Source organism: Theobroma umbraticum, unplaced genomic scaffold (assembly GCF_002168275.2).
Source record: "Theobroma umbraticum cultivar Fairchild unplaced genomic scaffold, ASM216827v3 scaffold_130.0, whole genome shotgun sequence".
Classification (NCBI taxonomy): Eukaryota; Viridiplantae; Streptophyta; class Magnoliopsida; order Malvales; family Malvaceae; genus Theobroma; species Theobroma umbraticum.
In genome coordinates, this window is record NW_018397264.1 from 6,288,025 (window position 1) to 6,300,433 (window position 12,409).

The window sequence follows — 12,409 nt, forward strand, 5'->3', positions numbered from 1 at the left end:
AAGCTATCTTATCTAGTGTAGGATTTTCACTAGATAAAGCACAACTATCAGCTACTCCATGAAGTATAAAACCATTTATCAACCATGGACTTGGAAATCAGGGTGTGAGGTCAAAACTGGATTCCAGAAGGGAGTAAACTTCATTTAAGGAAGACACCTTGAAATCCGGTGTTAGATCCAATCTGGCAAAATCTTGAGAGATATACCTCCCCCTTTCATCAAGCAAGCATGTAACTGCTCCCGCTTGTTTCCCACAAGCCACCTGCAAATAGTAAATATATCTAATCAGAGTCCATTTGCCACAGTCATAATAGTCTAAAATGGTAAATATGAGTTCTGCATGCAGCTGCCCTGAGAGGCAATGCCATGTAAAATGAGATGGTCCAAGACTTTCTTGTTTCCCTTTTTCCCCCAAGAATTATAGTTTGTAAATATCATATCAAAGATGCATATCCCAAAGAATTGCATGCAACATAACCACAACAAACATGTGCATGAAGGCAAAAGCAACATAGTTGCCATGAAGATGAAAAAAGAGCTACATGATCTTCCTTTTTTCCCATTATATTTGTTCTTTGTTTATTGTTGTTGCTGGCGAAGAAACACTCACATCATCTTTAAGACTATCACCAACCATCATAACTTCATTTGGTTGAACTTCCCAAGCAGAACAGATATGTAGCAGAGGAGCAGGGTCTGGTTTATAAGGACGAAACTCCCTGCTGAGTGCTGGAAAAAACATCATCTGAGACAACACATGTAAGTGAGATTTCAATCCCCCAATTCAACAAAATGTCCAGGAAAGTTCAATTTCACACTTTAAATAGCTTACCCCAAACCGTTGATGAAACAGATCAACTGATTCTTTGACATTGCGAGTGATTAGTCCCCTTCTGAAAGAAATGGAAGGAGTTTGTTAGCATCTAAAAACATTATGAAGAAAAGGTTACTCAACAAGGGACATCCAGAAAATATTTAGATTTTAATGCAATAGATTTGAAAGCAAAAACAGTTGGCAGATCCAAGCATGAAAGTACTGTTAGGAGCAAACAATTAACATGCCAGTTAATTTCATTTAGCTAGTATATTAAATGCTTCAAGACAGCAAAATGAAACCTAACAAAACTATCTGCTATTAAGAATAAGTAGTGCAGCTGTCATAAGTAGACATATAAATCAGCCAAAGGTCAAGCTGCCACATGGGACATATGTAGAAAATCAGTGATCTAGTGTGAGATAATAGCCTATAATGCCCGCAGCCATCTATACCATGTCTTATACAGTAATCTGTATATGAAAGATAAACAAGTATTAGGAGGAAAAAGAACACTAAACTAAAGGATTCTTGAACTTCACCTTATTTTCTTTGCATCAAGAAAACCACAAAGCTCTGCTGCACCTGCACAATTATCGGCCAAATGTCACGACTTAAATCAATTAGCATGTAAGATGGCAAATAATTAAGTGCTATTTAGCTCAAAGTGAGTATCATAGGTGAACATTTTTAACCAAAAACACTCCCTCTCAGCACAAAAGGGAGAGTCCCAGCAAGAATAAAGGTAACTCCAAAGCAAACATCTAATGCAAAGAAATTAAACAAAACACCAGGTCCAGCAATTTACTCCCAAACATTTGCTACCTTGAAACTATTGAGAACACATGAAATACATCCAGATTTTCCCAAAAACAAAGCATAGGAAGTAGCTTGCCAAGGATAATCTTAAACCCAGTTCGGTGATAGAATCTTGCATGAACAGTATTTCATGTTCTGTTCCAGTAGAACAATCAATCAGCTAATTTTGCAGAAAAAATGGAGGAGTACCATGTTCTGTTCCAGTAGAAACTAACTGATTCAACCAAACCATAAAACACAGAAACCATTCAGCAGATTCCCTCGAAAGGATATCTTTCCTACTCAATCCTAACACTAGAAATTAAAACAAGAATGTCTTCAGATTGGAGTCTTAAAAGGAAAATCATATCACAATTCAAAGAAAGTAGCATGCTTCGGAAACCTAAATCTACCGTTTTCTACCTAACAATTTCCTTTCACTTTCCCAGCAACCAAATACTAACCAGGCATGATTTGGAGGCGATCAAGGCCCTGTTTTTCGTAATCAGCAATAATCCGATAAGCTTTTCGCTGCTTATCGGGGTTCCAATTCTCAATGTGGTGCAAAATATCAATCCCGGACGGGTTTTCAGCTTTGACCTTCTTGTACTCGTCGTCACCGAGGACAGCCTTGTACATTGCAGCGAAGTCGATCACGGGGACGGTGAGAGTGCCGTCCATGTCGAAAACGACGCCGCGGAGCCGACGTTTGGTGGGGAGAGTGGACATGGGAGAGTGGCGGAAGATGCGAGGGGATTTGGGGGGCAAACGAAGGAAGGATTTGGAGAGAAATGAGGGCATCGGGATTGGAGAAGCAAAGGTATATTTGACAATGTACTCTTCGATTTTTGGATTTTGGTGGGCAATGAGTGGTGAAATGACCGGACGGAATGTTTGTCGGATTCACTTTTTACACTTCGAAAATTTAATTTACTTTTTATTATATTAAATTTTTATATTTTTCTTTTAAATTATATAAATTTTTATGATAAGTGAATATTTTTATTAATGTTAACTAATTAATCATTGATTACAAAATTTTATTTAAATAAAAAAAAATTAAAAGATTTTATTGAATGCAATATAAGAATAATTATTTATTTGAATTCTTTAATAACTTTGAAAGTTTTTAAATATTTTATTTTTTTAATATAAAAAGATAAAAATAAATTTTTTTCATTATTTTTAATTAATTTTGTGATATATTTTATAAATACGAATATTTATAAAGTAATAAATAAATAAATTGGTAAATGATATGTGATAAATATTTAACTCTTATGCAGGAAGTGCTCAAACAATTTTCTTATAGATAAAAAAATGGAAAGGGGTTATAGTTAAACGGCACAGCGCAAGGCATAAAACGACCTTATAAAAGGATAAAACCTTAAAAGCTAGGCAAAATCTCTCCCAGCGTTGTTTAGTACCTTGTTCCCGTTTTTTCAGCAGACAAAACACAGAAGCCTCACAGCCATGGCGACAGTGTCACCGCCGCAACAACAACAACAAGAATCGGCTTCACTTTCAAAGAAGAGAAAGCAAAAGAGAAAGACAAGAGTACATGACCCAGAACTCGAACGACTTGACTCACTCCCGTGGAACTCGTCTCTTCGCGACAAAGAAGAAGATGACACTTTCTCTCTCTTCATTGGCTCTGGGGACCTTGATGGAGGTTAGCCTTCTAAAAAGCGAAAATCCCATCTTCGTTTTTTATTTTTGTTAAAATTAATGTTTCCTGTGTTAAAGTTTAGAGCTTTGGTTATTGTCAGTTTAATTTCTATGAGGTAGCTATTTGGCTTAGTTTTCAGTGAGAAATTAGCTTGTTCCTAGTTCATGATTCTTGTTGATTAACATGAACGCAGGTTTTCTTTCCCTTGAAGAGATTGACGAAGCTAATTATGGTTTAGACGTACCTGGACCTAAGAAGAAAGTATCTGATAAAAAATCAAAATCCAAGGAAGAGAAACTAAATGAAGTCACTAAGGGTCCCGCTGAAGATGTTGAAGCTGAACCTGCAGATGAAATGGCTGAAGAGAAGAATGCGAAGGCTAAAAAAAAGAAAAAGAAGAATAAGAAGAGAAAGGCAAAGACAGCTCAACAAGAAGAGGAATCTACAATTGGTTAGTGCTTTATGTATTTGATTCTTATGTGCACTAATTATACTTCTCAGAGTGTCTAATTTGGTAAAGACTGCTTTAATTACCTGGAATTTCCTACTTTTTAATCCCCTGTTTGTTGTCTGAGACAATATTAAGCTTAATCTAAAACGATTATATCTCTTCTCAAGCTTTTTATGCAGTAGTAAGTAGCAGCTGCTGGTGTGCTTTAGACTAGTTTAATCAACATAATTATATCAATAGTCAATGTATTTGCAGTTAGTGACAGCAAAGATGATGAGGAAGAAGAGATGCTTGATGAAGCTGAAGCTTACTCTGAATTTTATGCATGGAATGAGTTGAGGCTTCATCCTCTGCTTATGAAATCAATATCTCGGCTTGGGTTCAAGGAACCAACTCCAATACAGAGAGCTTGTATTCCAGCTGCAGCTCATCAAGGGAAGGTTTGTGTAGAATCTTTCATGAAGTGTTTCATGGTCAATGATGACATCTCTTTCACAGTGATGGTAATTTGTTTATGGGATAGGATGTTATTGGTGCTGCTGAAACTGGATCTGGAAAAACACTAGCATTTGGCCTGCCCATTCTCCAACGTCTCTTAGAAGAACGGGATAAAGCTGCAAACATGATTGAGGAGAAGGGGGAGGAAGCAGAAAAGTATGCTCCTAAAGGTGTTTTACGAGCTCTTATCATCACTCCTACTAGGGAACTTGCAGTCCAGGTACCCCTTTATGTCTTTTTGTTGTTTTTGTCAGCTATCTCTGTTGCCTGTATACAACAACAGAGTAGGCCCTTTCACACCATATAGGCCATCTTAGTTGCTTACGTGTTTGGATAAGAATAAATAATGTTTTGTTTTGTCCATTAAAACCTCAATGCTAAAGCTTTCTAGAACCCTTTTTCCCACATTCCTCTACTGCTGTTATTGTACACAAGCCTTAGGAGCATTTGTTAAACTCTTTGGGTCTAACTCCATGAATTGTCATAGTTGAGAAATATGCTGCATGTTATTGGTTGAAGACCGTAAAAAATTGTGCATTTGGTGTTTGAACTTTTAAGTACACCAAGCTCAATTGAGAATATAATAACAAGGATTTCGGCTTGGAGTTGCTTCAGGTACTTTATATACTTGTTTTCAGCGTCCAGCTTGCAGCAATTGTGAGCATCAAAATGCTAAACTTAACCTTGATTTTTATGAAAAAGGGTTCTGCTTGGAGGAGCTTAAGATGTTTTGTGTTCCTATTTTACTCAATCAAGTGGAAGTTTGAGTATTATTGGACATTTATTTTCTTTCTCCAGGTTACTGATCATCTTAAGGAAGTTTCCAAGGGTATCAGTGTTAGAGTGGTTCCTATTGTGGGTGGCATGTCAGCAGAGAAGCAGGAACGACTATTAAAAACAAGGCCTGAGATAATTGTTGGAACTCCAGGGAGATTATGGGAGCTTATCTCAGAGGGGGAAAAACATCTTGTTGAGGTTAGTTGTGACAAATTTTCTTTTGAAGCAACCGATACTTGTTTTTATGATGTGTGTTGGTCAAAAGTCAAGCACCATTACTCTGACGTTATTATTTTGGCAGTTACATTCATTGTCTTTCTTTGTGCTGGATGAGGCTGATCGAATGGTTGAAGCGGGGCATTTCCGTGAGTTACAGTCAATTATTGAAATGCTTCCTATGACCACTGGTGTTACCAAAGGACAATCTCAAAACACACAGAATTGTGTGACAGTTTCAAGCTTATCAAGAAAGAAAAGACAAACATTTGTATTTTCTGCAACTTTAGCACTTTCTACTGATTTTCGCAAGAAGCTAAAGCGCGGTTCATTAAAACCCAAGCAGCCTGCTGAGGGGCTGAATTCTATCGAAATTCTATCTGAGCGAGCAGGAATGAGACCGAATGCTGCCATTATTGATCTGACAAATGCATCAATTTTAGCAAAGAACCTTGAGGAATCTTTTATTGAGTAAGTCCTTTACTTTTCTTATACCATCTTGCTTGTTGAATGCTTTTATTCACAAATGCAGGTTCGCTTCCAATTTAATCATTTCACAGCATGATATTTAATGCTTAAATTTTATCATTTGAATTTGTAAGCATGGATTGTTTGCTATGCATGGAAGTAAGCAAACTGAATTTAATAGTCCCTTACTTCTCAAACCGTCTTTTCTTCTGCAGCTTTTAAGCTTTTTGTTAAAATTTATGTTGGGTATGTTTTACAGCATAATCTGCTTGCCTTTCCTTTTCTCTACCTCTCTCTCTCTCTTTTTTTTTTTTTTTTAATATGAGTTATCACTTATAATAGTATCAAATACCTTTTTCTTTCAAACCATAAGATTATGACAAAATAATAGGTGAAGTTTATTGCACAAGAGAATGGATATGTTGCTATTGCCTATGTTAATTGCCATTTTACTTGTATATTCCTTATGCTTTCTTATAATTAAAAATGAAAGATGCAACTTTCGAAATTAGAGTAATATTTGTCTGCATTTGCAGGATAATAATATCTTCTTCTAGTGGAATAATACCTTGTCATGAATGATGCAGATGCAGGGAAGAAGATAAAGATTCCTATTTGTATTACATTTTGAGCATTCATGGAGAAGGGCGAACAATTGTTTTCTGTACATCAATTGCAGCTTTGCGTCATATTTCTTCCCTCTTGCGCATCCTTGGCATCAATGTTTCAACACTTCATGCTCAGATGCAGCAGCGAGCTCGCTTGAAGGTTTGTTTTCCCCTGACTGCATTTGTAGTTGATTACACTCTTCTTTTAACATAGCCTGCTCCGAAGATATGTTCTGCTGTTGCATGCTCAAGCTATTATCAAGACTTTGGCTTTTTCTTTATCAACATGTGACACCACCCCCACCCCTCCCGACAATACAGTTTCTTGCAATTTGTGTTCACCTTTTTTGTTGATATTTTACCCAAATTTTGGCCTTTTTGTTTTTCTTGAAAGTAGCCCACTGGTTCCCTTTTTGATGCAGGCCATTGACCGTTTTCGTGCAAATGAACATGGCATTCTTGTTGCCACTGATGTTGCAGCAAGGGGCCTTGATATTCCTGGTGTTCGAACTGTTGTCCACTATCAGCTTCCTCATTCAGCAGAAGTAGGTCAACATTGAAATACCCTTTTACAAGTTTTGGTTGAAGTTTTTCTAGTCTTTATATCTGAATTTTAATTATTGTTCTTTGGTTTTAGGTTTATGTACATAGAAGTGGAAGAACTGCTAGGGCCTCTTCTGATGGGTGCAGCATTGCTCTTATCTCTCCAAATGATTCCTCAAAGTTTGCATCTCTGTGCAAATCATTTGCTAAGGTACTATTTTTGAAGGAAAAGTTCCCAATTCTTCTTTAGATTTTCCCCATTTTGTTATCATATCGTAGAAAGGGAAATTAGAAAAAGCTGATATAAGTGTTTAGTTAACTAGATTCGGATATTATTATTCTACTTTGAGCAATAGCTGTTAAATCAAATTTAGCGTTTGGCAGTTGACTTACATCTTTACAAGTGCATTGGCTTTATATGCAGGAAAGCATCAAACAATTTCCTTTAGAGAACTCGTACTTGCCGGAGGTCATGAAGCGTCTATCTCTAGCACGCCAAATAGACAAGATCTTGCGAAAGGATTCCCAGGTATATAAATTTTAATAATTTAGCTTTCTTACAAGCCAGTACAGTGTGGTGTGTGGGTTTGGTTGGTCTTCTCCTGTGTCTCTGCCTGGGTCATGTCTTGCTTGAAATGGTTTTAGCTGGTTGTTTGCTTGATTTTTTTTTCCTTTTTTGTTTCCTATTTCTTGGTTTAGATTTCTCTGAATTGGATTTGTTCCCATTTTAATTTTACTATTTCTTGGTCATTCTCAAACTTATTTTATTTTCCTGTAGGAAAGGGCAAACAAAAGCTGGTTGGAGCGGAGTGCAGAGTCATTAGAATTAGTAATGGAGAATTATGACAGTGAGGAGGAAAGAGTGAACAATTTCAAGCAAAAGAAAGCCAGCTCCAATCAATTAAAGAAGTTACAGCAGGTTTTAACTTGCTATGAATAAATAACTATTGTACTAAACCTTTGAACTGTTTCAGTTAAAGCACAAATGGACTTCACATTCTGACTTCACCTTTTTTTTGGTGTGTGCAGGAGCTCAATTTGTTGCTTTCACGACCGTTGTGTCCAAAATCATTTTCACATCGCTATCCAGCTGCAGTGAGTTCTTAACATTTTTCTTTGACATTTGATTGGTATTTCTGGTCTTCATTTCCTGAACATTTTGTGAGAGACTTTCTAATCTCATGAATTTTGCTGGTGCAATACACACTATGTATTTGGTTATGAATTGAAGAGTTTTGGGGAAAGCTTTAACTTTGTCAGCTTATACTCCTTTTTTCCAGGCTGGTGTTACGCATCTTATACAACATCAATTTGAAGAATTGGCTAAGCAAAATGTAGGCGGCAACTTAGTTTCAGGTGAAAACAAGAGAATGAAATTGATGGTTATTGGTCAAGATTGCATGGAACCACTCCAGGCACTTCGGAATGCTGGTCATGAGGTAGTTAATTTAAAGATTAATTTTCTTTTATTTTTCAATTCTGTAACACTCACAGGAAACCTTCTATTAATAGAGTAGTTTTATATTTTGTAACAAGTCACGTCGATGTGCAAATGAAATGGCTGACATGGGAATCCTATAAAATCTAGCTTGAGATGTTTGAAACCATGATACACAAAGATCCTATCCAGTTAATCAGGATGATAATGGATAACCCACTAGCATGCCTTTGTGCTCAATTGCTTATCAACTTTACCGTTGAGTGAATAGTTGGCCCATTTTTAGTCTAAGGGTGCACTCTCTCTCTCTCTCTCTCTCTCAGGTGCACATGGATGTGAAAGAGATGGCAGAAAAGCGAAGAAATGTGGAGAGCTTGAGGAGAAAACGAAAAGAGGAGAAGAAACGTAATATTTTCTTAACCTTTTTTCTATTTTCCTGGCCACGCTTCTCTTCAAGAGACCAATCTTAGCCTTTTGTTGTTCTCTTTTTCCAGGTTTGCGTGACCAGCGTAGAAAGCAGAAGAAAAAATTAGAAGGGAGACAGTGAGTAGATGGCTTACCCCAGGTTTTCTTATTTTTCAATCCGGTATATTTCCTGAAGTGGCAAGTGGAAGTTGGCTCCACCCGATAATTTATTCAAAGAAAACACTGAACTGTGAAAGTTAAGTTCCTTGTTTAGCCGATAATTTATTATCCTGCGTAGGCTACTCATACATAAAACAATTTTGAAAAATTCAATTGATCTTGCTTCTATTACTCGCTTTCTTGTAAAATGCAAATTGATAATATGAAAATAGCACATCCTCATGATTTCATTGGCTGCGTGAGTCTTTCTTGATCTTGTCATTTTAAGCTCTATGTGAACATGAAAACCATGTCCAGCTATGGAATCTGGCGCATATTTGGAATCTCCATGCTATCCATTTCACATTCATTACTTTTTTCGATATAAAATTGAATGTGAATCAGTCTAATTGGTGTATATCTTTAGCTGGAGATTCCAGAGGCAGAGTTTCAATATTGTAGTACAATCTCAAGAAGTTGACTTTGTATTATTTCTTAATCTGCTTGAGTCTTAAGATAGTGATAGATTAATTTTTGTCATAAATAAATTATATTGACTTTAAAAAAATAAAACTAAGCATGACGAGCAGGCTATCATCATTTCTTTTCATGTTTCGTGCAAGATTGAAGATATCGACTTCCTAGTCTGCTATAGTTCCTTAAAATATCTACAACATTCTTTCTTTTCTGAATTTAATAATGTTTATTGTGGCCGCAAACCAGAAATAAACCTCATTGTCATGTTCTTTTTAAACAATCAAGGGTGCTTCATACAAGTGCATGGTCTACATTGCAGGTGTTGACAGCATGCTGTTATTGTTGCATGATAGCATTCTCCCTGCCTAGTTATATGATTAAAGATTATTTGTTTATATGATAAACATATCTCTGACTTTGAAACAATGAATAATTTGGTGATTTAATACTATTAATCCTAAGCATAATCATCGCAAAATCAACAGCCGAAAAAAATGAAAATGCTGACCAGAAGAATTATTCAATATGGGTTTCGTTTTCCTTCTGTGGGAAACATAATGTGGCCTGGAAAAAACGTACAGCTCAGCTTGTTGGGTTTGATTATTAGGATTTTTTGTATTCTCCGAATTGGCTTCCTCTGGGGATTAGTCAACTAATATTGCCGTTAGCGTACGGAACAATAATAAAATTTGAATGATGTGATCACCCTCCAAAGTCCAGTACTTGCTGATGAATAATCTACAGTTCATTGCGTAATTTGGATGTCAAGCTAATGAATATACCCTTCGTTCAAAGTGGTAATGAGATCATGACTTTCTTGTTTAAAGAAATCCGCCATGCATTTCTTAAATATTGCAAGTTGACAGTAAATCTTGGTGATACACCAGACCTTCATGCTTGAGTTACGGGATTATCATTTTTTTAAAACAAATTAACTTAATAGATTATGAAGTATTTATATTTATAAATTTTTTTAAAATATTATTTTCTATATAAAATTGAAGCATCCTGTCTACTATTTCTATAATATTGGACGTGCTCTGATCAACGTCCATCATCAACAACTGAAAAATAAAAATTGGAATTAAAAAGAAAACAGATGAATTTGACATTTTTATTCTTCCTGGTGAGTTATTCATTACAGATAATTGATTATTGAAGCAATCTGTTTAACGGTTTCCTGAAAGGCAACTGCCCCAAACAAAGTCTTCCCTCCTCCTGCAGCTCGATTAACATTCCTTGATTTCTTCTTCAGCCCTTTAGCCATGGCTACTTGTTCAGCGGAGCTAGCTCCGCTTCTAGGCCATAACGACACAGCCGCAGTTGACTACATTTGCAACAAGCTCGCTGACGCTTTGCTGTTGACAACACTAACCTTAATTAACTATGTCTTCTCAGCGCCTGCCTTGTCTTCTCCATGCAACTAGGCTTTGCCATGCTTTGTGCTGGCTCAGTCCGTCCTAAAAATACCGTGAACATCATGCCGACGTGCTCACAGAGGTCCCCACTGGTGGACTCTTATACTACCATTTCGGTTTCGCCTTTGCCTTTGGTTTCCTCTCTAATGGGATCACCAGCGCTGCCATACAAAGAACCCACTTCGTTGTTTCTCATTGGTTTTGGGTTAGTGATGGTTGGGTCAGCGTCTCTCAAACAGACAATGATTTTCTCTTTGGTAGTGGGGTCATTGACTTCGCCGGTTGAGGGGTCGTTCGTATAGCTGGTGGTGGCCGGTTTAGGGGGCGCACTTATTGAAGGACCAAGAATTGGCCCGATGCCTTGCGTGCCCATAGTGCAACCCTTCTTGTTCTTGGCGCTTTCATGCTTTGGTTCGGTAAGTATGGCTTCAACCCGGGTCCGTTCAACAAAATCTTGACTGCTTACTCTTCTGGGCACTCCTACGGGTAGTGGAGTGCGGTTGGAAGGACGGCGGGGACCACTTTAGCCGGTTGCACGGCGGCATTGACTAGTATTTTTACCAAAAGGGTTATGACTGATCATTGCATTTTGACTGATGTATGCAATGGTTTGCTTGGCGGCTCTGCGGCTATAACTTCAGGGTGCTCTACAGTAAAACCCTGAGCTGCTGGTTCATGGCTGCCTTGGTTTTGATAAACTACATGGTGGCTGCGGTGCTTGGGGAGTAATTTTCACACGCCTGTTGGCCTCTGATAAGTACGTAAACCCCACCAGGCCGGTTCGGTACGGTTTGTACATGGGCGGTGGAGCCAATCTCTTGGCAGCTTGTTGGGTGGGTGAGTGCTACAAATCAATACTTTGTTTTAAGGGGCATTTTTGAAAATAATATTTAAAGATAAAATATTTTTAAAAATAATTTTTTATAATTTTAATTATTTTTAATTAAATTAGATAAAATTATTTTTAACGAAATTACACACTATGATGTTACAAATTATATACAAAAATATGTTGCACGTTATATTTATGTTATTACCCACTATGTTGAAAAAAAAATACTATTCTTACACGTTATGTACAAAAATATATTACACACCATACTTAGGTTGTTACACATAAGAACATGTTACACGTTATAGTTAAAAAAAGTTATTACACGTCATATTGAAAAGAAAAATATTATTATTACATGTTGAAAAAATATTATTGTTACACGTCATATTTAAAAACATTTGTTACACCTTAATACTTAAAATGTTGTTATTATTTACGAACCAAAACTTCAAATCTTTTTAAACTTTTTTTATTTTTTTTAACAATTTGACACTGATTAAAAGGTCTCAACATGTTTTCATAAATCAAAACACAAAATTTCTTATTTAAAACATTTATTTCGACCAAAAATTAAAAAAATTTAAAAATCTAAGTTTATAAATTTTAAATTTTTGAGTTTATTGATGTTTAAGTTTCAAATTGATCCAATTACAAACTATTTCAAATATCTTTGATTATTTTTACAAGTTTAGTTTTATCTAAAATATTTAAAAATTAAATTTTCAAAATAATCACCCATTAAAGCACATTAAGAGAGAGAAATCGAAAACATAAATAGAGAAAAATTATGATGAATAATTTAATTTATTTAAAATAATTTTAAATATTTTTTATC

The 12,409-nt window shown here is 36.1% G+C and overlaps 2 protein-coding genes and 1 pseudogene across 2 annotated transcripts; 2 read left to right on the forward strand and 1 right to left on the reverse strand.

Annotated features, from left to right (window-relative positions):
• Positions 1-6: 6 nt before the first annotated feature.
• Positions 7-2,481, reverse strand: LOC110421858 (Haloacid dehalogenase-like hydrolase (HAD) superfamily protein). The gene is made up of 5 exons (XM_021435559.1): positions 2,077-2,481; positions 1,357-1,399; positions 833-893; positions 611-745; positions 7-262 (listed from the first exon to the last, which is right to left on the reverse strand). Exons 1-5 carry the CDS (start codon positions 2,411-2,413, stop codon positions 98-100), a joined length of 741 nt encoding a protein of 246 aa, XP_021291234.1. The 5' UTR covers positions 2,414-2,481; the 3' UTR covers positions 7-97.
• Positions 2,482-3,017: 536 nt separating this feature from the next.
• On the forward strand, positions 3,018-9,033 carry LOC110421111 (P-loop containing nucleoside triphosphate hydrolases superfamily protein). Its single transcript, XM_021434590.1, has 15 exons — positions 3,018-3,284; positions 3,475-3,732; positions 3,988-4,172; positions 4,256-4,450; positions 5,029-5,205; positions 5,309-5,694; positions 6,279-6,459; positions 6,722-6,844; positions 6,937-7,053; positions 7,267-7,371; positions 7,621-7,761; positions 7,872-7,937; positions 8,123-8,281; positions 8,604-8,685; positions 8,775-9,033. Exons 1-15 carry the CDS (start codon positions 3,086-3,088, stop codon positions 8,825-8,827), a joined length of 2,427 nt encoding a protein of 808 aa, XP_021290265.1. The 5' UTR covers positions 3,018-3,085; the 3' UTR covers positions 8,828-9,033.
• A 1,752-nt stretch (positions 9,034-10,785) lies between these two features.
• Positions 10,786-11,620, forward strand: LOC110421523 (ammonium transporter 1 member 1-like; annotated as a pseudogene).
• Positions 11,621-12,409: the final 789 nt, after the last annotated feature.